Source organism: Lissotriton vulgaris, chromosome 2_1 (genome assembly GCF_964263255.1).
Source record: "Lissotriton vulgaris chromosome 2_1, aLisVul1.2, whole genome shotgun sequence".
Taxonomy (NCBI): domain Eukaryota; kingdom Metazoa; phylum Chordata; class Amphibia; order Caudata; family Salamandridae; genus Lissotriton; species Lissotriton vulgaris.
The window spans coordinates 1,964,800,659-1,964,825,542 of record NC_141687.1 but is presented as its reverse complement, the minus strand read 5'-3'; the positions used below and the strand labels follow the sequence as shown (position 1 = coordinate 1,964,825,542).

Here is a 24,884-nt window from a genome sequence, read left to right as displayed (position 1 = left end):
TTTTTTTCGTATCATGCCTGGCTCTTCTACTCTCTGCTCTGGCTTCCATTTGGATTTGTTTTAAAGTTGTAAATATTAAGTCTAGTTTCCCATCCTCATTCTGGGGGTCTTGCCCATCCTCTTTGTAAAGATTTGAAGTAGCAGAATAGTCCCACATCAATTTTTTATGAGAACTCTTGTGCGTTATTGTGGGGGATCCTGTTCTCCTACTAGTCGGTCTGCGTTTTTTCTGTGTGTCTTTTTCTTTGGAGCCCCCTGTATCATCAGTGCTGGAGAATGAGTCTCCCGTTTCTCCCTCCTCTTCACTGCTGGTGATAGTGGAGTCTGACCCTTCAGGAACAGAGAAGAATTCTCTGTCCCCCTCCGCTCCCTCTGTGCTCTCTGTGCTCTCCGTATATCCACCACCCAGCTGCTCCTTTTGCCCTTGCAGTAATCCTGCCTCCACCTCTTGAAGCGCTTCTAATAGCGGGTCTGTGTTTAACGATTTAATTTCAATCGCCTCTTTTGACGCTCTCACCTCTTTTTCCCTGGTCGTCCGCCCAGCCTCCTCTCCGGCAGTAGCTGACTCCTTTGCAGCTTGTTCCGCAGTAAGCGTGAGCTCTGCCTGCTCCGCTCGCGTCGGTTGCCTAGTAACGCCTATGCTTGCGTCCACGAGGACGCTGCCTCCAGGTCCGCCTGCCAGAGAGTTCTCCGTACCCAAGGCTGTCTCTGCATCCTCCGTTAGGGCTGGCGGGGGTACCTTGCTGCTGAAGATCTCGATTACTGAGGGCTGACGGAAGGAGAGGTCGCCCTTCTTTCTCTCCGTGGTGAGTTTTCCCGCTTGGCCAGGCTGCACGCTGTGACTGCCGCTGCACGTGTCATCATTTAGATTCAGATTCTTGCCTCTGTCTTTCTCGGCAGCCTTCTCTATTTTGCGCTGCTGTGCCTTGGCCGCCGTCGAGATCGTAGGTGTGGAGCGTTTGCTGGGTGGGGGCATCTTGGTCTTCGGGATCGTACCAGTCCTTCCCGGATCCTTCTGGGCTATCTCTTTTGCCGGTCCGATACTTAGAGCCACTGTTTGTTTGTTTTTCGCCCGGTTTGCCATTTTAGGAGGGCAGGCCTTTCGGAACTCCTTAAAGAGTGATTTCCATTGCAGTAACCTTTTTTTAAGGTAGTGAAATACACCGCTATTCCCTTCCAGCATCTGTCGGCGTAACCACCACTGCATGCTTCTTTTAGCAGCCGATCAGGATCCTGTTATCTCCATGGGTCAGAGAGGGGTCTAGATGCGACTTGCACCTACAGCGCTACAGCGGCCATCTTGCCTCTCGCATTATTAAAGTTTGAGGTATTGCCATTGCTAGAGTGAGTCAGTCAGTGAGTAAAATAGAGTGAGTCAGTGAGATAGTCACTCAGTGAGAGCGAGTCCGTTTTTAAGCGAGAGTCAATCTTTAATCAGGAGTCAGTCTTTTAGCGAGAGTCAATCAGTCAGTCAGTGAGAGAGAGTGTCAGTCAGTGAGAGAGAATATCAGTCAGTGAGTGTCAGTCAGTCATTGAGTGTCAGTCAGTCAGTGAGAGGGAGTGAGTCAGTCGGTGAGAGAGAGTGAATCAGTGAGAGAGAGTGAGTCAGTCAGTGAGAGAGGGTGAGTCAGTCAGTGAGAGAGGGTGAGTCAGTCAGTGAGAGAGAGTCCCTCAGTGAGAGAGAGTCCCTCAGTGAGAGAGAGTCCCTCAGTGAGAGAGAGTCCCTCAGTGAGAGAGAGTCCCTCAGTGAGAGAGTCCCTCAGTGAGAGAGTCCCTCAGTGAGAGAGTCACTCAGTGAGAGAGTCACTCAGTGAGAGTGTGTCTGTGAGAGTGTGTCTGTGAGAGTGTATCTTTGCAGTAAGATTTCACTGTGGTGTGCAAGGCGCCCCCTTGTAGAACATTTTCAAAATGCACAACATACACCTGAGAGTTTGAAGTGGTTTGTACTGGAGAAGGCTACACTTGAAGTCAGAGGGGGCAACATCCAGTCCATTCTGAATAATAGGGAGTGCAAATGGATGTACCTTCTAGACACAATCCAGAAGGGTCTGAACGAATTGGATGCCTTCCATGCAAAGCTAGCTTGCCTAATGACAGAGTAATATTGTGCATATATTGTCCATTATGGTGTTCTGAATGCCACCACGACATATAACTCTCCTCTAAACTTTATATGACATGTGCAAACTCCTTTAACACCAAGACCCACATAACTGTATATGCTATAATAAATGTAGGACTGCCAAAATACCTGCATCAGTATATGTCCCATCTATTATCAATCACTATAACTATATGCCAGAATACATGTAACACTGTCAAAGTACTTACAATGTTATAGGCCCCATCAGTATAAGTCACTTGTATTATCAATCATTATACACATTTGGTTGATCTATAATGATTTGCTTTCCCCAGTACAATAGAAATTATGCAACTTTTTTTTCCTCCATTTTATACATGAGGATTGTGTATTGCACTTGTTTGTAGAACCATATATATGATTGCTCTCCTTACATACTGATAATTGGTCCGTGCATAATGTGATTATATGCAAGATGTTTGGCCAATTTGGCCGTTGACAAATATCGACCTTTAATAAATAGGCTTTGTAACTTTTTAACGTGCATACATGGACAGGTTTCATCCTTCCATGCCTTTCACATTTTTAAGTAGCCGGGTATTTTGCACTGACATAGCTTTGAGGAGCATCGCTCCCTGTATGGATAGTCTTTCCTTCATCGAGTCCTTTGTCTGACTCGTGCACGTCATGACGGTCCTGTATTGAAGGATTCTTCCCCCCAGTGCTCCGTTTACAATGCGGTGAAGGGGTGCACTTTCATGTGTAGGTAATTTTTGAGATTTTCTCCGCGCTCGGTCACAGCACAAGACTGCGTTAGTTTAAGGGCATACTTTTCAACATAGCTTTGTTGTTTTTTCAGAAACTCATTAATCTCGAGGCTCTGTGTGCCTTATGACTGAGCATTTTTTCAGAAAAGGTAAACAGTATGCCTCTGCTACTATGTTATTTGAAAAAGGTCTATAAAAGGTATTTTAAAAAATAGCACCGTACACGTGTTTGTTACGCTAAGGCATATAATAACATAACAGGTTGATTCCTTGTCTTCTGCAACGAATCCCAGCAATGCACAAACAACCACTGATGAACATACAGCCGCAAAAATCCCAAAAGGCTTTATCCGTTGAAAACATAAGTCGACATGGCTCATCCACATAAAACAGTGTACTTTGGGAAAGTGTGCGACACTACTCAGAGACCCGCAGAGGGTTTAGAAAGGGTCAAACTGTGCGCTTACTCAGTGAGTTGGATACTGTAAGCCCTGCTTCCTGACATGGGGCAGCAGCCTTTGGCCGGGCAGTAACAAAAGCTCTTTCTGTCCGAAAGTTGGTGAAAATGACTTCCCAATTGTTATTTTCCCGATCCATATCTCGTGCCGGGTGGAATGCTGCAGAGCTGGAATCGCATTCTTCTTGCCTTCAGTACACGATAAAAAGGTGAGAGGTTTCAGGGTTTGGTTCCCCTCTTAAATATGTTATTTTCTGACACTAGCACTCAGGTGGCGACTGATCTAATCACACCTTGAAAAACAAAGCCAGGTGAAAGTGGTGCCGGACAAAACCCGGCTTCTTTCATTTACTTGCTTCCATGTGAAATGGATCCAAAAAAAAAGACAGCCCGCGAGTGGTGCGCGTGTGCGCCACAGCGAGTTGTGATTTCAATTATCACGCCCGTGTCTGGGCACGATAATTGAAACCACATGGCCTATTGGTGTCTATTACGCGTACCAAGCGCGTAATAGACACCAATAGGCCGTGGGCAGAGCATTGCGCCTGCCTTTGTCCAATTGCGTGCAGTCTATTATAAAAAGGCGCGTGCAAAGACCAATGGGGTAGCACAAAAGGAATCGCACACTCACGAGCGTGTGCGATTCCTAGGTCGGTGCTAAAACCCTGTTTTTCCCTCACTAAAGGTTTCGTGCTGCGGGAGAACTGCTGCGCAGTGCAACGCAGGCGCAAGACCTAAAAAACCCCCCCATAGAAAATCACTCATCAGAAGAAATAACTCTTAAAATATTAGAGGAACACCAGTCCTCAAAGTGTTTCCAATGACAGTCAGATCTAAGACTACTTGGAAGTCTGGACAGTTGTACGGAAACATCTACATCACAAGGGAACACATTTCAGGGTGCTTCGAAGATCCTGACTGTACTCCTCCTTCAATGCTTCTCCGCAGCCTCTCAGACTAGCATAATCTTTTATTAATAGTTCCAGGGGAGGAGCCAGAAGAACCCCCTTGGAAAGATGAGAAGGAACCAAACACTATTAAAGGTGCTGGCAAATTTTGGGAGTCTCTGGAATCAGAGTATCGTAATCAACAGAAGATAGTATGCAGTGTGTGAGGATGTGATGTACCAGCGACTTCAGGTGGAGGCGAGACCACATGATAATCAAAGGGCAGGCCTTATCTCCCCTTGAATTTTCACCCATTTACGTGCCAAAGGCTGATATAGAAGGCTTGACAGATAAGATGTTAATTTGTGTTGGTGATAAACAGGAAGGAAGACTCGACTAACAACTGTTCTGAACAGTGCTCCCTTGAACTGAAGATTTTGTGATGGAGCTAGGTGAGACTGCGGCATATTCAGAACAAAGCCTTGAGGCAACAGAAATCGGGAAAACTCTAGAACAGCATTTTGTACTACTTGGAAAAAGAAGACAGCCAAAAGAGATGTCAGATAAAAATCTGTCCTGCTGATCCAATAAAGGTAAATGTGCTGTACAATCCTCTGTCTGCTGTATCTCCTCTGCTAGTGCTTGCAAATCCTGCGGTAATGACCGAACCATAGGTGGCATGAATACTGACCTCAATCGGAAGGATAGAAGCTGATTAGGCACATTTGGCAGTAATTTCCACTTTCCCATCAACAAAATCAGCTGTTTCAGCATCTTATAAAATGTTAGTGTCTCGTGGTGGAGGTCTTGTAATTAAAGAGTATGCTTTAACGACCAATGGAAACTCTGCCTGAAAATTCATCAATGGATATTGATGTGAAAGAAAGCATGGATAAACGGCATAATCCACCTTTTTCACCCTGTTCAACAGCTTGTTGACTGGTCTGTGTGGAGGCAAGCCTGCAAGCATTGGTATTGAAGGAATATGTCCTCCATCTCATGCTCCGTTCTGGCCCCTGAAAGTCCAACCTGGTGTGAATATGCTGTAAGACCCCAGAAAGATAAGCATCTTGTATGTTACTCTCTATTGGCTCCAAGTCCTTTTCAGGAAGCTCCATTTAATAATTTCATGCTTCATCAACCCCTCTCACCTGCTCTGCTTTGTAGTAGTAGGACTTGATGGGATTTGAAACATGCCTCCACATTTTGATTAATTATGGCTTGAGGTATTTCAGCAGAAGGCAAGCCAAAAACGTTCTTATGCTCTTGAGATTACTCATCTTCAGAATGCCAGGAGAGGACTCGCAATGAGGTATTTTTGTTAAGCACTTTCTGCCCTTTATCTCGACAGGCTAGTTGGCATAGAGTGAAGAAAAGAACACTTTCCACATTCACTCCGCTATGTAACTATGCGTCAGTCATGATAACACTGCTATGACCGAGTAAGGTCAGCAGTCTCAGCGAAAAGCTGTACAGCAACACCCCTATGGCTGAACTTCAGGCTATCCTGCAGACTGGCAACCAGATTGGGCACGGACTCTCAAAAAGTCAACATTTGTGTTTTACCCCCAGAAAGCGTAACAAGGGAAAATTTACTATCAAAGTCAAATACACAATGCTTACCCTGGAACTGCTAGAGTATGTCCCATCACTAGTAATGTTGATATAACTGCATTTAAAATCCTTGTGTTGACTAAACCACAGCAATGAAATTGTAGTAAATACAATAATAACACACTTGACAAAGGAATAGGGTACGAACCATGTCTGTGTAGCAAGGATAGGAACCAAGACAGATGGCGTCAAAGGGCTGAGTTATCGAAGGACGAACCCTTAAATGACATCACTATCTAAAACAAGGTATGATGGTAGCGAATATGGTGTGCACAGAGCCCCCAAAGTAGACACTCGAAGCCATGAGTGGACCTTAGTGCGGAAGACAATCCCAGAATAAAATACAAAGCGCAGAGCCGGAAAGCGACCAGCCATACTGACACACAGGATCTCCCCCGTTGCAGCAAGCAGCGATGGGCGAAGTGGCAGGTAAAATGGGAGGCGGAGTTGAAGAAATAGTACCTGCATGGCAGCGGAGGGTGATTAATAAAGGTGCATTAATGTGTAGTTGAGCGGCGCTTCACATCAAGAAAATGGAAGTGATGTATCAGGTCGGGAACCTATTAGAAGGCAGTGAAGAATAGCAACGGTGGGGTCCACCTATGGAAAGCAGCAGGGGGGACTTAACTCCTTTTAGTGAATACAGCATGTCTTGCATACAGCGCATGCATGCTGCCAGGCTTGACCTAAAAAACGTAACTCCTTTTAGTGAATACAACATGTCTTGCATACAGCGCATGCATGCTGCCAGGATCGACCTAAAAAGGGGGAAAGGAACGAATGCTAGGAAAATCCCATATGGGTGCTTGGATGCATCTCATGACGTATGGATTTTGACAAGGAAGTAATTCTCGAGATATCTCCAGTTAACACCACTGAAATAATAGATTTGGGTTCTTACTCTTGTGATGACTTTATTTTGGTTATTCGTATTCCATTTCCATGGAGGAACTCCAACATTACGATAAGGTCTAACGGCCCCTTCTCTGCTGTCCACCACTGTGAAAATATATTTTTCCTACAAGAGTACAGGAACATATTTCATAGATCTTTTTAGATTTATGTCCCACTGTATCGTTTTCAGCTAAATATGTACTTGTTGGTTCAGACATCCTATTGTACGTTTGCAACCTCTTTGTGTAGAAGCCATGTATACGACTAATAATTACTCTGAATTCCAAATGCATTCAAATACATTAATATTTTGCGTTTTCACGTAGCACCTTGAAATGTTTTTTTGTTTAGGATACTATCCCCCCCAATTCGGACATTCACATGTAAATATATTTTTTACCATATGGGGAATCCTAAATTAAAAATAATTTTTACTATCCACATAACTTCATCTATATTCGGAAGAAAGTAATTTCGAAGCTCTGTGGTTGCTTCACCTGTTAATGTGACAATTTAAATTCAAGACCAGTGAATGCTGTGTCACAATCTGCTTCACTCGCTTTTCTTTACCTGTCCTTATAAAGCTGCAAAGTAATCTACAACATTTACAAATTAGTCCCATATCCAAGGAAAAGCACTTGAAGTGGCAAGGCTGGTCAACCTCTTTAATTTCTAAAAGATTTATATACACCATTCTTGACAACATTTGGGAACACTTTTCAAATACTCCTAAATGTCACTTTTTTGTTCCTTGGAAAGCTTCTGAAATTTATAATTGTATCTTGGAAGCCAAACAGCTACTTCGATACCACTGTATCTATCTGTTTTAGAGCTATTCGGGAGTTTGCTTTGGCCTTATGTATGTGGTCACTTGAATTTATTTACTGAATGTAAAGGATTCTGGTTTCTGTCAAGATCATGTTGGACATGACTACCTTTGCTCTAGTTGACCATATCTACTGATGTGATTCTACAAACCTGGATAGAGTTCAACTTACCTTTGTGCAGTTGCAGTTCTGCATTAGGGGACCCAGTCGGTGTTCTTTGTTGCCTATGTAGGCTTTTTTACTCAGTTTTTTTGTAGTTTATAGATAAGGGTTTCGGCGCATAGTCTGTATAATTTAATTACCAACATGGATTTCAGTAGCCCACGACCTCTGGGTCTAGGTCACCTCCCCCCCTGAGCCCACGTAGCTGAGAGGCACCGCTCCTGCCCCTGTTTCCAACAAGCCCGAACTCCGGTTTGTGCCCCGATCGCTCCAATCTCAGCTGCCTTTTCCCTGTTTTGCCTTTTCATTGTTTTTGGTATTCTATTGTTTTTATTTTTCTCTTTCTTGGTAGTTTTCCCTTTTGACCAGTCTGTGTTCAGTCTCTCGCCACCCCTGTCCCCGTCTGACGGGCTTGCTCCAGTTCCCTGCGCCACCCTCCAGCCCCTGCCGTGCTGCTGGGGCAATGATGACGCACCAAAGGCAAGCCAGTCTTCACCCATCTACGCCTTGATCGCGCCGAACGCCAGGACCCCTGTTCCCACAGCCAGCCCCCGCTTCTCCGCTAGCGAAATCTGGAACCTCTAACCCAGGCCAAGGAACAAATGCTAAAAGGTCCCTTGGTGTCATGCTTCATCATCGGGGTCTTCCCGCCCCGCTGCAGGACGGGGCGTGCTACGACTAGCAACTACGCTGGAGCACTCAGATATTGTAAGTGCTATGTGAAGTGTATTGTTGTTAGTGTAAGTAGGGTCAAAAAATGATAGGAAAAGTGAGGTTAAAAGAATACCTGGCCTTTTGAAAACTAAAAATTCTTTATTACTCATAGGCTGGTATTGTTAAAAATTGGTGTGGCAGAGAAAAACACAGCTTGTCAATGAGCTTGTTCTCCTGATGGTGTCAACATGTTTCGAGGCTGCCTGCCTCTTCGTCAGGACGGGGTCAGATCCCTCTATCACTCACTAATGTTGCCATCAATGTGTGCTGATCGGCTTCCGCGGACGAGGGAGGATGCGAGGAGAACTCGAGGTTGAATGGAAGTTTCATTTACCCCTAATTCCTGATCGGCACATGGGGTATTGTCTCCAACTTATTTCAGCCCACGAATCAGTAATACTGTTAGGGCTCTATAACCTGTAAATTAATTGCATACCACATAGGTATTAAAATATCCGTTTCACCTGTACATACACATAACACACATTGATGGCGCTCCATCCACACCGGATCCTCCTCGGACCCATGCCCTCACCACATCTACAGCTTAGGAAGTGAAGCCATCAGGCACGCCCTTGCAGGACTCCACAACACCACCACCGTGCCCGATGCCTGGAAGTGTGCCAAAGTCAAACCCTTCTTAAAGAAACCCTCAACCAACCCCAAAAACTCCAAAATTGCTGATCCATCTCGCTCCTTCCCTTGTCCGCCAAAGTCTTGGAGAAGGACATCAACCTCCACCTCATGAACTTCATTGAAGAGAACAACCTACATAACCACTCCCTGTCAGTATCCAGACCAAACCACAGCACCAGGACCGTCCTGATCACGGATGACATCCGAAGCCTTCTTGACCAAGGTGGCTCGGCCACCCTCATCTTCCTCGACCTCTCGGCAGCCTTCGACACAGTCTTACACCTCACCGGACTCCACCACATAGGCATCTAAGGCAAGGCTCTCAACTGATCACCTTCTTCCGCTCTGGACAAACTTATTGCATCCACCTTCCACCCTTTGTCTCTGCACCTGTCTCTGCACCCAAAACATCATATGTGGTGGTCCCCAGGGCTCCTCCTTCAGCCTCATGCTTTTCAACACCTACATATCGTTTCAAAAAAACAAGGGTAACCCAAGCAATAGGTCAGGGACCTTGGGTAGTTATGTATTTTCTAAAGACAGTGGTCCCCAGACAGTTTAAAATATTTTCAAGGAATAAATATAGACTAAATAGTTGCTATTTTCTTTGTCCAGCCGGACAGTATTTAATGTAATGTAACAAAATTATAACAAAAACTTCTTATGCAAATTCAAGTGGGACACCGCCCGTGTCCAACTACCACACTTAAGATCATTTTGACATGGGGGAAGGGTTAGAGGCAAGGGGAAGAAGGTCTGTAGATCATGTGAATTAACAGACAGAAATGCAACAAGTACACTATTGCTTCAAATCATACATTTGCAATTATGGGCATTTAGGGCCAGATGTAGGTAATTCATATTTACCGACTCTTAAATACCGAATTTTACCGATTCGGTATTTAAGAGTCGGTAAATATGAAGGGGGGCGATGTGGGTAATTCTAGTTTAAGAATTACCGAATCTGTGGGATTTGGTATTTACCGATTTGGTAAATAACGAATCGGTATTGCCCATTGATTCCTATGGGCCACGAAGCCCATAGGAATCAATGGGCAATACCGATTCGGTATTTACCGAATCGGTAAATACCAAATCCTGCAAGGGTGCAGGGGGTGTCACTTTGACACCCTCTAGCTCCCCAGACATGCCCAAAGGGCTTGTCTGAGTGTCACATTGCACAGGTGTGCACGTACAGATGTGCATGCACACCTGAATTCGGTATTTTACCACCCAATTGGATTGGGTGGTAAAATACCGATTCTTAAGGGCCTGTGACACTCTTAGGAGTGTCACCTACATTTGGATTTACCGAATCGGTAAAAATACTGATTCGGTATTTTACCGAATCGGTAAATTTACCGATTCTGTAAAATGATGGCCCCTACATGCCAAATCTTAAATACCGGTCGGTAACGGCCAAAATCGGCCGTTACCGACCGGTATTTTCTCTCCTACATCTGGCCCATAGTGTATTATGGTCGACGTTTCGAACCCTACATTAGAATGCAAGGTTCATCTCCAGGACATAGAATACATGCCTTCAATTGTTGTAATATAGTGACATAAACCACATCTGGGTGGCTATGCCTGAAAGCGCCTTTGGAATAGAAAGCGCTTTAGCTGATGTTCGTAATTTCAATGTCCAATGGGTAGGAGTGGATTCAGAGTATAATATGAATGGGGATCATCATGGATTAGTTAAGCGGCTGATATCGTCCAGAGTGAATAAAAGGTCAGGGCCGAAATGGGGTCCTCTCAACGCGCTAGAGTCGATGCTCGTGGTGGGAGCAGAATCGTGGTGGTCCCCAGGGCTCCTCCTTCAGCCTCATGCTTTTCAACACCTACATATCGTTTCAAAAAAACAAGGCATGACACCTGTTGCCAACATCGTCCTTACCCACAGAATCTACATCGTGTCCTACGCTGAAGACACCCAGCTCGTCCTTTCCTTCTCAGAAGACCCACACACCACAAGATACAACTTCCAAAACCACCTTGACCAACATCTCCCCTTGGATGAAAACCAACTGCCTGAGACTCGTCTCGGACAAGACTAAGGTAATCATCTCCGGAAACAAGCCTCAACTTGTGACGACAACTGGTGGCCCTCTGCTCTTGGCCTATCACCCACCCTGTCGAATCACGTACGCAAACGCTAAATCATCCTCGACTCCCATCTCACCATGAAACATCAGCTCAACGCCGTCTCCGCTGCCTGCTTTCATACACAAGTCCTCATCTCCAGCTGACTCAACTACGACAACACTTTCTACGCCAGAACCACCAAATAACTCAAATGCCTCCAAACCATTCTGAATTTGTTGGCCAGACTCGTCCATGACCTTCCCAGAAGATCCAGCATCGCCCTTCACCTCAGGGTCCTCCACTGGCTTAGTGTTCAGGAAAGATGCCACTTCAAGCCCCTCACACACGCCTACAAAGACCTCCACATTACCGGACCCACCTACATCAACAACAGCCTGACTGTCTACTGACCAAAGAGCTCCTCCACCCTTGCCTTAGCCCACGACCAACGCATCAGTCGCAGCCGATGCGGGGGCCGCTACTTGTCCTACCTCGCAGCCAAGTTCTGGAGCAACCTCCCCTTCCACCTGTGCACCTCCCCCTCTCTGAATGAATTAAGGAAGCAGATCAAGGCCTGGGTCTTCGACCTCCACCTCTCTCTGACTGAGGCTACCTCACACCTCACAGTGCCTGGAGACCCCCAGTGGTAACGAGCTGCGCTATACCAGCCCCGCTAATTGATTTGGTCTTTGTTTTCCTTATGGATTCTAGTTGGAAGCCTTTTAAAGTCCCATGTAGATGTATCCGAGTCATGAGACTGGAAAAATAAATGTTGCCACTACTTTCTTGTGTAGTGAGTATGACCTTGTCAAGGCAGATGTTGCAGGGAAGCAGCAGTGCCTGACATTGTGAATAGTCTAGGGATGCAGCACACATTTTTGTTAATTTTTGTTCCTCTTTTAGACAATGTTTTGTTGTCAACTTGACTTCGTTCTTCATAGCGTGCCAGACCCTCATCTTAACTCTTTTTTTTCTGCATGAACTATTCTAAATGTTATACAGTATATATTAGGACTTTTCCGTATTGACTCACCTGTAATTTGTATTAGATCATACTATTATTGTTACCTCCGCAGTGATCATCTATAGACTGTCAATTGCGAGTGAACTTCTGTTAATGTCAAAAGTTTCATATAACTTTAGGAGTGTGATGGTGCTTTTCAGAGAAAGTGAATTAATTGTGATGCGTAGATTTTTTCAGCTAGTTAAGGAAATTAATATGCACAATTTTCTGGAGCATGCTCGCAACAAATGGGAGCCAATAGGTATATCTAATGCGTTAGCTAGTAATGTCTTCTCTCTATCTTGCAGTGGTCCTGGTGTGATTCTCGAAGGAGAATTAGTGGACTTTTCCCGCCATGCAATTACAGACATTAACAACAAGAAAGTGAGTGAACAGGGTCCTACTAATTCTGTAGTAGTTTAATAGGTCTAACGTGTGTGCTCTGTAAATGTAGTTTACTGTTATCAAATTAGTTGTTTTATCTCCTTGGTTGCTAACGATGTGAATGTTCACTCTGCACAGGTTGTACTGTATGAAATTGTTTTTCTTCTTTCTAAATCTTTGACCCTTGAAATCTCAACAGGAACGGTGGTATGTTCTGTATATAAGACCTAGTAGAATCCATCGCCGAAAATTTGATCCAAAGGGAAATGAAATTGAACCAAACTTTAGTGACACAAAGAAGGTGAACACGGGCTTTCTCCTGTCCTCTTATAGTAGGTATTGAGTAAACTGCACTTTATTAATTACTTGAAGTACCCTTCCCTTTCTGTTGCTTGTCGTTCTACAGGTATTGCATGTGTAAAATGAGGGCAAATACTGATAATGTAGTCACAATTTAAGCAGAGACTGGTTCATATTCTGTAATCTACAGTTTTGTAGTAAAATGAAATGTTTTTAGAGGTCTTCAAAACTTTATAAACATTGGGTGTTGGAGGTAATTTCAAAGATATGGGAGTCCTGTATTAAATGGTGGTCTCACTTCAAGTAAGTCTGGGATAAAATGAGGTCGACCTGTAAATGAGCATTTACAGTCCTCAAATCTTTCATTGAAATACTTACTACATTTGTACAAACAAAGTTTTATTGATTACATTTTATTTCACACAAATGATAATGCATGTAAATCAGGTTTAAGTTATTATTTATTGCTTTTGCATCACTAAGTAAACAGTCTTGATGTGTTCTGACCCTTTTAAAATCTTTGTTTCCATCACACTTCAGAGTCAAAACAACGTGCTTAATTTTTTTGTTTTCTATCTGCTGAATGGGCACATTTCATACAGGTATTTACATTTTGTTGTGTGTTACAAAAATGAAAACCTGCGGCCTTTCCCTTCACACTCTGTATTCCAGCTAGATTGTCACATCATTCTTTTTACTTTTCTTTCTCTGACGCAAAGTGAGAGGAGTTTGTAGACACCAGCCCCTGTGTTAAAAACATAAGGAGCAGAAGACATAGCCTGACATTTGACCTCTGCCTTTGAAACGCGAATGGGACAACATAATACCGAATTTTAAGGCAGCTTTATTTATTGCGTGGACTTTTGCAGCCACCAATATTGTCTGGCAACTTATCAGTGGGTTGTGATCTTCAGTTTGGGAAACAGTGGTCAAGTTTCTTTTAAGAGTCTGCCACTTAGATAGTTGAGAAGGCCATAAATACAGAACTCACCAAGTCCTTGGAGGACAACAGGCTACTGGATTGTACCCAGTATGGCTTTAGAAGTCAGCATGGCGCCAAGTTGGGCCTGATAAATGTGTCTGAAGAAATCAGAGAGGTTCTGGATAAAGGCAGGAAGAAAGCACTGATCCTATTTGACCTCACCGCGGCCTTCGACATGGTTAACCACAACCAGCTTGTGAGTCGCCTTTTCTCCATGGGGATCAGGCTCTGGCCCTTCTAAAATCCTTTCTCACTGACAGAGAACAGCGAGTGGAGCTTGACTGACATATCTAATCTTGGTTCACCCTGCCCTGTGGAGTGCCACAGGGCTCCTCATTGAGCCCAACACTTTTCAACTTATAGGTTACCCCCCCCTGCTTGCTCAAAAAATCCTTTGGCTTCAAAACAGTGTCATATGTCGATAACACACGAATCATGGCATCTTTTACTGGAGACCACACGGACACCTCTGAACGCAGGAAAAACTGAGGGGCTACTTTTTGGAAATGATACCTCTTTCTGGGGACGAAAATGGTGGTCACAGGAAATGGGCGAAACCCCCACTCTTGCCAGTAAAGTGAAAAACCTCGGAGTAATTTTTTAAGTCTAAACTATCCTATGAGAGGCAAATAAATGAAATCACCTCCTCCTGCTTCTTTTTGATCAAAACCATTAGAAAGATCCTTCCTTTCATTCCTCGAGAGCTCCAGAAAGCGGTGGTAACAGCGCTCATACTGTCCAGACTGGACTATTGCAACAGGCTGTTCCTTAACATACGTACGCATCTCCTCTATAAAATGCAGGTCTTACAAAATGCAGCAGCCCGTCTGCTGCTCGATATCCCTAAACCACAATCGATAGCACATGCCTTACCCTCCTTGCACTAGGTACCAGTAAAAAGAAGGATCGAATTCAAGGCCCTCTGTACTGCCTTTAAGGCACTCCATGGACACGGACTGGACTTCCTGGCAAACAAATTTCTGTGGTATCGCCCTGGTAGGAAGCTACGCTCTGCAACTTCTGCAAGTCTTGCAGTCCCCAAAGTCAAAATGGCACCTGGGGAGGGGGGCTGTGGGAGGAGCGGGGAAGCTTCATTGCAGGGACAGTGAAGTTGTGGAACTCACTCCCAATAGGTCTGAGGACAGAAAACAACCTCCTGGCTTTCTGCAAATCCCTAAAACCCTGCTGTTTAACAAGTAGTTGCAAAAACAACAAGTGATGGACCGAATGTGGATCAATGTCACACATTCCCCCAGTCAAAAGATCTGGGCCCAAATCCATCGTTTTTTTGCACTCCACACCACCCTGGGTTAGACAATGGCGATATGCAAATCAGCTCTGACCCTGTTACCCCATGGGAACAGTCCAGTCCGAACTACAAAAGCCAATTCCTTCCCAGAACGGAATCAAGCATCCGAGGACCGGACCGGTTTCGAGGTAACACCTCTCATCAGCCCGGCTAGCTTGACTCCAAGTGGTGTGGAGTGCCTGGGACCCACGTCTGGGCATCCCCAGCGCACTTAGGGCGGCAATTGCAAAAATAACAAGTGATGGACCGAATGTGGATCAATGTCACACATTCCCCCAGTCAAAAGATCTGGGCCCAAATCCATAATTTTTTTGCACCCAGGCACTCCACACCACTGGAGTCAAGCTAGCCGGGCTGATGAGAGGTGTTACCTCGAAACCGGTCCGGTCCTCGGATGCTTGATTCTGTTCTGGGAAGGACATGGCTTTTGTAGTTCGGACTGGACTGTTCCCATGGGGCACAGGGTCAGAGCTGATTTGCATATCGCCATTGTCTAACCCAGGGTGGTGTGGAGTGCAAAAAACGATGGATTTGGGCCCAGATCTTTGGACTGGGATGAATGTGTGACATTGATCCACATTCGGTCCATCGCCTGTTTTGTTTGCAATTGCCGCCCTAAGTGTGCTGGGGATGCCCAGAAGTGGGTCCCAGGCACTCCACACCACTGGAGTCAAGCTAGCCAGGCTGATGAGAGGTGTTACCTCGAAACCGGTCCGGTCCTCGGATGCTTGATTCCGTTCTGGGAAGGACATGGCTTTTGTAGTTCGGACTGGACTGTTCCCATGGGGCACAGGGTCAGAGCTGATTTGCATATCGCCATTGTCTAACCCAGGGTGGTGTGGAGTGCAAAAAAACGATGGATTTGGGCCCAGATCTTTGGACTGGGATGAATGTGTGACATTGATCCACATTCGGTCCATCACCTGTTTTGTTTGCAATTGCCACCCTAAGTGCGCTGGGGATGCCCAGACGTGGGTCCCAGGCACTCCACACCACTGGAGTCAAGCTAGCCGGGCTGATGAGAGGTGTTACCTCGAAACCGGTCCGGTCCTCGGATGCTTGATTCCGTTCTGGGAAGGACATGGCTTTTGTAGTTCGGACTGGACTGTTCCCATGGGGCACAGGGTCAGAGCTGATTTGCATATCGCCATTGTCTAACCCAGGGTGGTGTGGAGTGCAAAAAAACGATGGATTTGGGCCCAGATCTTTGGACTGGGATGAATGTGTGACATTGATCCACATTCGGTCCATCACCTGTTTTGTTTGCAATTGCCGCCCTAAGTGCGCTGGGGATGCCCAGACGTGGGTCCCAGGCACTCCACACCACTGGAGTCAAGCTAGCCGGGCTGATGAGGTGTTACCTCGAAACCGGTCCGGTCCTCGGATGCTTGGTTCCGTTCTGGGAAGGACATGGCTTTTGTAGTTCGGACTGGACTGTTCCCATGGGGCACAGGGTCAGAGCTGATTTGCACATCGCCATTGTCTAACCCAGGGTGGTGTGGAGTGCAAAAAAACGATGGATTTGGGCCCAGATCTTTGGACTGGGATGAATGTGTGACATTGATCCACATTCGGTCCATCACCTGTTTTGTTTGCAATTGCCGCCCTAAGTGCGCTGGGGATGCCCAGACGTGGGTCCCAGGCACTCCACACCACTGGAGTCAAGCTAGCCGGGCTGATGAGAGGTGTTACCTTGAAACCGGTCCGGTCCTCGGATGCTTGATTCCGTTCTGGGAAGGACATGGCTTTTGTAGTTCGGACTGGACTGTTCCCATGGGGCACAGGGTCAGAGCTGATTTGCATATCGCCATTGTCTAACCCAGGGTGGTGTGGAGTGCAAAAAAACGATGGATTTGGGCCCAGATCTTTGGACTGGGATGAATGTGTGACATTGATCCACATTCGGTCCATCACCTGTTTTGTTTGCAATTGCCGCCCTAAGTGCGCTGGGGATGCCCAGACGTGGGTCCCAGGCCCTCCACACCACTGGAGTCAAGCTAGCCGGGCTGATGAGAGGTGTTATCTCGAAACCGGTCCGGTCCTCGGATGCCTGATTCCGTTCTGGGAAGGACATGGCTTTTGTAGTTCGGACTGGACTGTTCCCATGGGGCACAGGGTCAGAGCTGATTTGCATATCGCCATTGTCTAACCCAGGGTGGTGTGGAGTGCAAAAAAACGATGGATTTGGGCCCAGATCTTTGGACTGGGATGAATGTGTGACATTGATCCACATTCGGTCCATCACCTGTTTTGTTTGCAATTGCCGCCCTAAGTGCGCTGGGGATGCCCAGACGTGGGTCCCAGGCACTCCACACCACTGGAGTCAAGCTAGCCGGGCTGATGAGGTGTTACCTCGAAACCGGTCCGGTCCTCGGATGCTTCGTTCCGTTCTGGGAAGGACATGGCTTTTGTAGTTCGGACTGGACTGTTCCCATGGGGCACAGGGTCAGAGCTGATTTGCATCTCGCCATTGTCTAACCCAGGGTGGTGTGGAGTGCAAAAAAACGATGGATTTGGGCCCAGATCTTTGGACTGGGATGAATGTGTGACATTGATCCACATTCGGTCCATCACCTGTTTTGTTTACAATTGCCGCCCTAAGTGCGCTGGGGATGCCCAGACGTGGGTCCCAGGCACTCCACACCACTGGAGTTAATCTAGCCGGGCTGATGAGAGGTGTTACCTCGAAACCGGTCCGGTACTCGGATGCTTGATTCCGTTCTGGGAAGGACATGGCTTTTGTAGTTCGGACTGGACTGTTCCCATGGGGCACAGGGTCAGAGCTGATTTGCATATCGCCATTGTCTAACCCAGGGTGGTGTGGAGTGTAAAAAAACGATGGATTTGGGCCCAGATCTTTGGACTGGGATGAATGTGTGACATTGATTCACATTCGGTCCATCACCTGTTTTGTTTGCAATTGCCGCCCTAAGTGCGCTGGGGATGCCCAGACGTGGGTCCCAGGCACTCCACACCACTGGAGTCAAGCTAGCCGGGCTGATGAGAGGTGTTACCTCGAAACCGGTCCGGTCCTCGGATGCTTGATTCCGTTCTGGGAAGGACATGGCTTTTGTAGTTCGGACTGGACTGTTCCCATGGGGCACAGGGTCAGAGCTGATTTGCATATCTCCAATGTCTAACCCAGGGTGGTGTGGAGTGCAAAAAAACGATGGATTTGGGCCCAGATCTTTGGACTGGGATGAATGTGTGACATTGATCTACATTCGGTCCATCACCTGTTTTGTTTGCGTTTAACAAGTAGTGGCCCTTCTTCTCGTCTCCCCCGCAAAGGCTCACACTTCAGATTTGAGTCACTGCGCCTAGACACCTCTGGGTATTAGCACGCGTTATAAATCCTAATTTCATTTCAGTTCAATCTTATCAAGTTTTGCACACTTTTGATGTCGTGATGTGCTGTGTAAGGCACATTTTCTATAAATCTAAATACTGCATGGATATAATGCTCCCTCCTAATCATTCAATAATGGTGGTTCGAAATGGTCCCTTTTTTAATTGCTTAGTGACTACCGCCTCTATCATACTCTCTAATGTCACAATCTGTGTCACTCACTTCTGAAGAATTGTGGTTTTCGGACACATCACACCCCATATTTTCATAACCCTCTGTCACCAATCTTCTATTCTTCTCATACATTGTGAGAGTAGCATTACTGCTGAACCATAGGACTGAAAGAATATAGATGTTTTGTGTTGACTTCCAGTTATTTGCTATGTTACCATTGTGGTGTTACTCCAAGAGAATCTATAAGCCTTCTGCCAGCCTTCCACCTCCCAGACTTCATAGTATTTGTTGGATTGTACAGTAAATCTATTGAGGGCAGTTAACACTGTACAGGGTTGAAGACAGAGATACAATCAAAGAGTGAATGTTGGATAGTGGTGCCAAGTTGTGAAAGGGGAAGTTGACAATGTACTAAGTCTCTAAAGAGATGTGTTTTTCTTTCATATCCATCCCTGTATACTGATGGATACAGTGATGTCGCTCTAGATGCTCAGTGTACAGGTAGAGAAGACGTGTTCTCTCTGATGGTGTGCTGGCTGCAGGTGTGCCAAGAGCTACTGTAGATGAGTGTGTCGGCTGCAGGTGGGGGTGAAGGTTGTAATGTCTTTCTAGATGATGCAGCTGGCTTTGAATGTGGTGGGAGATGGCAAAGGGTAGGGGTCATGTGGTCATTTTACTTCGGACTCTTGATGAGCCATGTTTTGGCATATTGGATTCCATTTAGAGGGACCCAAGTGGGAAATTTTAGGCAATGTAGAAGCACAGTACCACCATCTACATGCAAGAGTACTAGGATTTGAAAGGATGTTTTGAAGGTACTTTTAGGGAGGGATAGTTTCTATTTCTTTAGTAAAGAGGCCTGGTGTAAAGGTGTCTTAGTTTTCTTGGTGATGTGTTTCTTGAGGCTGAGGTCAGTGTCGAGGGTGATTATGAGTGACTTTGTGTTATTCGAAATGTGGGCTTTTAATTTTTCCTTATTGATGTGATGGATCCAGGGTTGAGCACGTTGTTTCTTGTAGTTGGTGAATAGGAGGAACTCCGTTTTGGTGGGATTACATTAAAATTAAGTGCTGGAGATCCAGGTCTGGAATGGATGGGGTGCAGGCAGTGCTTTGGGTGCTGGATGTTTTGAGCAAACGATACGTTTATGCAGGTGTGTTTGTCATTGCCATATTGATGGATTTTTATGCTCTTATTTGTGAGGATAATTCCAAGGGGTTCCATGTAGAGGATTAAGGTGACCGGAGAGATAGTGGATCCTGGTAGGACGCTAAAGGTGATGTGGAGCTAATAGGATTTGTCCATGTGAATGAAAAGTTGGTGAGGGATGAAGAATAGAGTGGAGGACTAAGCCTGTGAATTCCATTCAAGATTTCAGGGAGTGGGGATAGATTTGATGTTTAAAAGTGTCTAAGGTCGCCAATAGGTCCAGCATTTTTTTGGAGGCAGGGACTATTTTTATCTTTGTCAGGAGGGCATTATCTGTGATTTCTAAGGTAGTTGTTTTTATGCAGCAGCATGATTTGACGCTCGACTGATAGTCAGATGGGAGATTATTGCATTGATGAGATCTTGAAGTTGTGCGTAGACTGCTGTTTAAATGATCTTACTAATGAAGAGTAGGTAAGTGATTGGTCAATAGTAGGTAAGATCATCCAGTTCTAGTGTGGGTTTCTGTGGAAGTGGGAGAAGGAGAAGGCCTGCTTTTGGGGAAGATGCCTTGAGTTGTGGAGGCATTTACATTTATTGAGTAGGGCTGAGAGAGCATGTCCTGAGAGAGCTTTGAACGATAAAAGGAAGACATAATCTTCATAGGAGGTGGCTTTTGTAGAGTTGAGGATGTTAGTGAGGACTGCAAGGGTTAGGGGTTTGAAGGATGCCTATTATTAGATGCAGTGCTGAGTGGTGTGTGAGCAGGAGGCATGGTGTTTTTAATGCGCTGTTGGATCACCTGTATTTTTTTACTGACCAAAATGTTGACATTACTCTTGTCTGTGGGATGAGGGTATTCGGCTTCTGTTGGCTGCTTCAATGGGAGAGTTAGTGGGGATCTTGGCTTCAGTAATGTAATAAGTTGCGTGCAGGGATTTTAATAGCTCGAGGTTGTCACATGATCTTCTTTTCTTCCCTTTTCATTCCTCCACCTGGATGGAATGTTTGGTTTTAGAAGATCTTTGCCGTACGAAGATGCCGAGGATTTATGCTTGCTCTTGTGAGTTTTAGTTGGCTTGTGGGTGCTCACTTAGGTGTCCAAAAATTATCTGAAGTTGCTTAGTAGAGAGTTGGCATTTACATTTGGGACTGGAGATGGCAAGGTAAGAGATGAGTTAGTGTATTTGTTAAGTAGTTTAAGGAAGTGTGGTGGTTTGTGGAATGTTTGAGACCTGGGTCTGTGTTGTGGGAATGTGTGGTAAGTGTGTGGACTCTGTCTGGGTGTGATTGTATGAATGGGAGCAAGAGGGGATGGGCTAGATACGTATTGAAGCCTTACCTTACACGTGTTTGTTGGAGTTGCATTGATACAGGGCTTCTTGTCCAAAGCGTTTCCTTGCCTTAACAAGTCCAAATAGGAGACACCCTCGTCTCTGGCCAAACAGGAGACACCCTTGTTTGTGTCTGCACTTTGTCTTAAGAGGTTACTGGAGTGAAAGCAGTGATGTTACTTGCTGTACTTACAGATGCTGGGAAATATGCTGATTTTCTTCCCTAAAAAGACCGCGGATGACAGATAGATGCAGGTTCCTACGTTTTAGAGACTGCTTGTCCAGAAATCCGTGATGTCCCTTCCTATTGAGATGGATACTGGGGAATGCAGTGATGTCACTTGTGGTAGAGAAAGATGCTGACAAATGGGATTCACTTGTCTTATTTCTTCTTGTTAAATATGTTTTAGTTGGAAGCCAGTGATATCACTTCCTGTTAATGTAAATGCTGGGAACTACAATGATTTTGCATCCTTTTGGGACGGATCCTAGTAAATGGGTTCTGTTTGTCTGTGTTTTTTTGTAAAGAGGATTTTAGTTTAGAACAGATGTCACTTCCTGTTGAGGTGGACTTTGGGAAAAGCAACAATGCCACTTAATTGGAGGTGAATGTAGGGAAATGGTCCATGTCTTTAAAGATCGATTTGGCATGTCACTTGTTGAAATTGATGATGGGAAATGCGGTGTTGTCACTTCCTTATAGAATAATGCTGGTAGATGTGGTGATTCTCTTCCTGTTGAGGTGGAGGGTGGCATGTGGGTTGTAATCTAAACAGGGCGTGTTCCCATTTTCTAATGCACACACACCAATGATGTGCCACTTTGTAACCAAACGTCAGAGTTTATATCACTTTTATAAACCTTTCTTATTGAAGACCGCAGAAAAAAAGTATCTGTATGCCCGAGAAGCTGTTGTGACAAAAAGTCTGGAAGGGCCACAATAGATTCCGGAAAGTGAATATTAACATTAGTGTGATAAAAAAGGAACTCAAATGATAGTTGCCTCAGCTTCTGCGGTGGAGATTGAGGGGGTTCTGTTCCATTATTGGCATATATCAGTTGGCATATAATGGGATCACTGCTCTGCATGCACCAATATAAACTGTGGCAGGATGCAGTGTAAAGAGACACATTATTGTAAAAGTAAAATATGTTAAGTATTTTATAACCTACCTGGAACTTCGTCTAAACATCCTTTAACACCGGACACAAAAAAAGAACCGAACCCAATCAGGTGATTTTGCTGACTTTTATTTTAGTGCAACCTTCTGTTCGCCATGACGCGTTATTTTATAACCTACTGCACCGTTCCTCACGCTACACTTGTAACATCCCGGGGATATGCAAAACCTAAGAAAAGCTCTGGCCTTTGCAAGCATTATTCACCCCTGAAAAATGTATGCATCTCAAATAAATAAGTGGACATACTGGAATCTGAGTGGTACCTCTTCCTGCATAGTCATTTCAATGATCTACAAGAGCATAATATCAATCAGGTTACTGGTACAGAGGGCAGCAAAGTTCCGGAAGTTCAACCTTGGATTGGGGTAATTTACCTCTTGAGCACTTCCATACAGCACTAATAATCCAAAATTAGATTGAAAAGGGACGAAAATATGGGGCCCCAGGCCCAAGAGCCTTTCCATCAGCCCTGTTTAAGGAGGACCCTGCTTTCTGGGCCACTCAGTTAGCTCCGCTCTACTCTATCATCTTAGAAAAGATCATCATTCCGTCCTCATGGCAAGGATCGATCCTCGTGACAATGTTTAAAGGAGGAGATAAAAAATCCCTAGGCAACTATAGGGTTGGTCGCCCTAATTGATAACAAAGCAAAGTATTTCGCAGGGATACTACTAACCTCCCTTCGGGCTTGGGCTGAAGTATGCTCAATAATCCCCCCAAACCGGTTTCACAAGCAATACTGGCACTACGGTTAATCTTATGGCACTTTCCCTTTTAATCGACCAGGCGGAAATCAGCACTAGTCCCATCTATATAGGGTTTATTGACTATCAATCGGCTTTTGACAAGGTCAACAGGTCAAAGCTGTGGCAGAAGCTTTCTTTATTGAACATTCCAAACAGCTTATTGAGAGCTGTGCAGCTTTTGCATCAGGACACGTGGGTCAGGATTAAGATTGGAGACGGCTCAAGACTGTCACGACCAATTGCGACAACGCAAGGCTTCAAGCAAGGGTTCGTTCTGGCCCCCACACTTTTTAATGTATTTTTATCTGATCTCCCATAAGCCCTGAATCTAGCTAAATTGCACCCACCTAAAATAGGCAGTCTCCACCAGTCAAACCGATTGTATGCCAACAATGTGGTTCTTTTAAGCCACACAAAGATAGGACTACAACGGCTCCTGGATGCAACCCCAGCATATTCAAACAGGAATGGGCTTCAGATTAACAACAGAAAACTAAAATACTTGCGGTTCGCACAGGAAGGCCCAAGAAGCTGGCATGGGTTTTAAACTTGGAAAGAATAGAAGAAACCAGCTGCCACAAGTGCTTAGGAGACTTCTTTAATAACAATGACAGATACAAGAGCCAATTGGGTGAACAAAAAAAGAAAGGCACTGCATTAGCACTCCGCTCCATTCCCAAGAAATTATTTGGCCCAACTTTCGCTCCAACCCTTCAGGCGGCCCAGGCAAAGGTTATTCCAACTCCAATCTATGGAAGTGAGGTGCTAAAAGGACTAGACAGTGGCCAACTAGACAAATTAGTCACAAGCATTTTTAGAACAACTTTCCAGCTACCTTCCCATACTACACTGGCACAAATCGGGCTGGAATTCGGCATCTGCAGAAAGTCAAAGGACCGAATGACAACTTTTTTAGCGAGTTATCACAAACTGAGGGTGTCAAAGGAGGATAGTCTGGCTCACCACTTATGGGCCCAGCTGAACACAAGACTATGGGCCCAGCTGAGCACTGCTACTTGTCCTGTGAACTTAGCATTCTCAGCCTGAGTGATCTCTGGGACTTACATGCAAGCCAACATGAATTCAAGAGGCTAGCAAAACTCAGCGCGAAAAGACTTTCCTCAGTAGAAGATAGGGCTAGCCTCTCTGCTAGAAGTCACGGCTGGATTACTCTCAGCACTTATGCACAGTTGAAACCTCAGAGTTATCTAACTCTCACCTTCAGTGCACGCACTAAGCTCTGCTTCTTAAAACTGAGAATGGGGGTGATTCCAACGATTTGCCATCCCCCCAAGTGGAAAAGAGACTGTGCCCTGGAAACATGCCAGCTTTGCGTCCAAAACAGGGAAGATCTTTTGCACGTACTGTGTTTGTGCCCTAACCTCTTGAAGGAAGGAAGGGCTCTGCTACAAAGGGGTTGGATCGACAAGGAGGCCAGATCATGTAGAGGCGCAGTGTCCCCGGAATACCATCTTAGGTTGCCCCTTGGTTAGGTTCATGGATCGCGTTGCAAAAAAACTAGCGGAGGTGAGATGCTTAACGCTTCCACGGCCTGAGACCTACACTCCTTGCTTACCTGCATCAGTTGCTGAACTAACTTCATTTGTGGAGCCGACTGGCAAACGGACAGTTTTGGACAAAAAACAAAGTAAAATCGTCATCAGAAGGGGAGTAACTCACAGACGAGCTGACCCGGGTCTCAAATGTGATTTTAAACTAGGACTGTTGTTTCCTCATGGGAAGACTACTATAGGAGTCATAGAAAGTGCACTTACAATAGAGCTTTATATGTTATGATGTCCTGTGCTTTTATCCACAGGAACCTAGGATTTATTATTAATTT

General features: G+C 45.3%; 1 protein-coding gene across 1 annotated transcript in view; it reads left to right on the top strand.

Annotated features, from left to right (window-relative positions):
- ARPIN (actin related protein 2/3 complex inhibitor) overlaps positions 1-24,884 on the top strand; it is a 193,449-nt gene that overhangs the window by 29,589 nt on the left and 138,976 nt on the right. The window contains exons 2-3 of the mRNA XM_086958156.1: positions 12,441-12,516; positions 12,716-12,848. Of these exons, the coding sequence (XP_086814282.1) occupies positions 12,441-12,516; positions 12,716-12,848 (209 nt within the window). The remainder of the gene's footprint in view (positions 1-12,440; positions 12,517-12,715; positions 12,849-24,884) is intronic.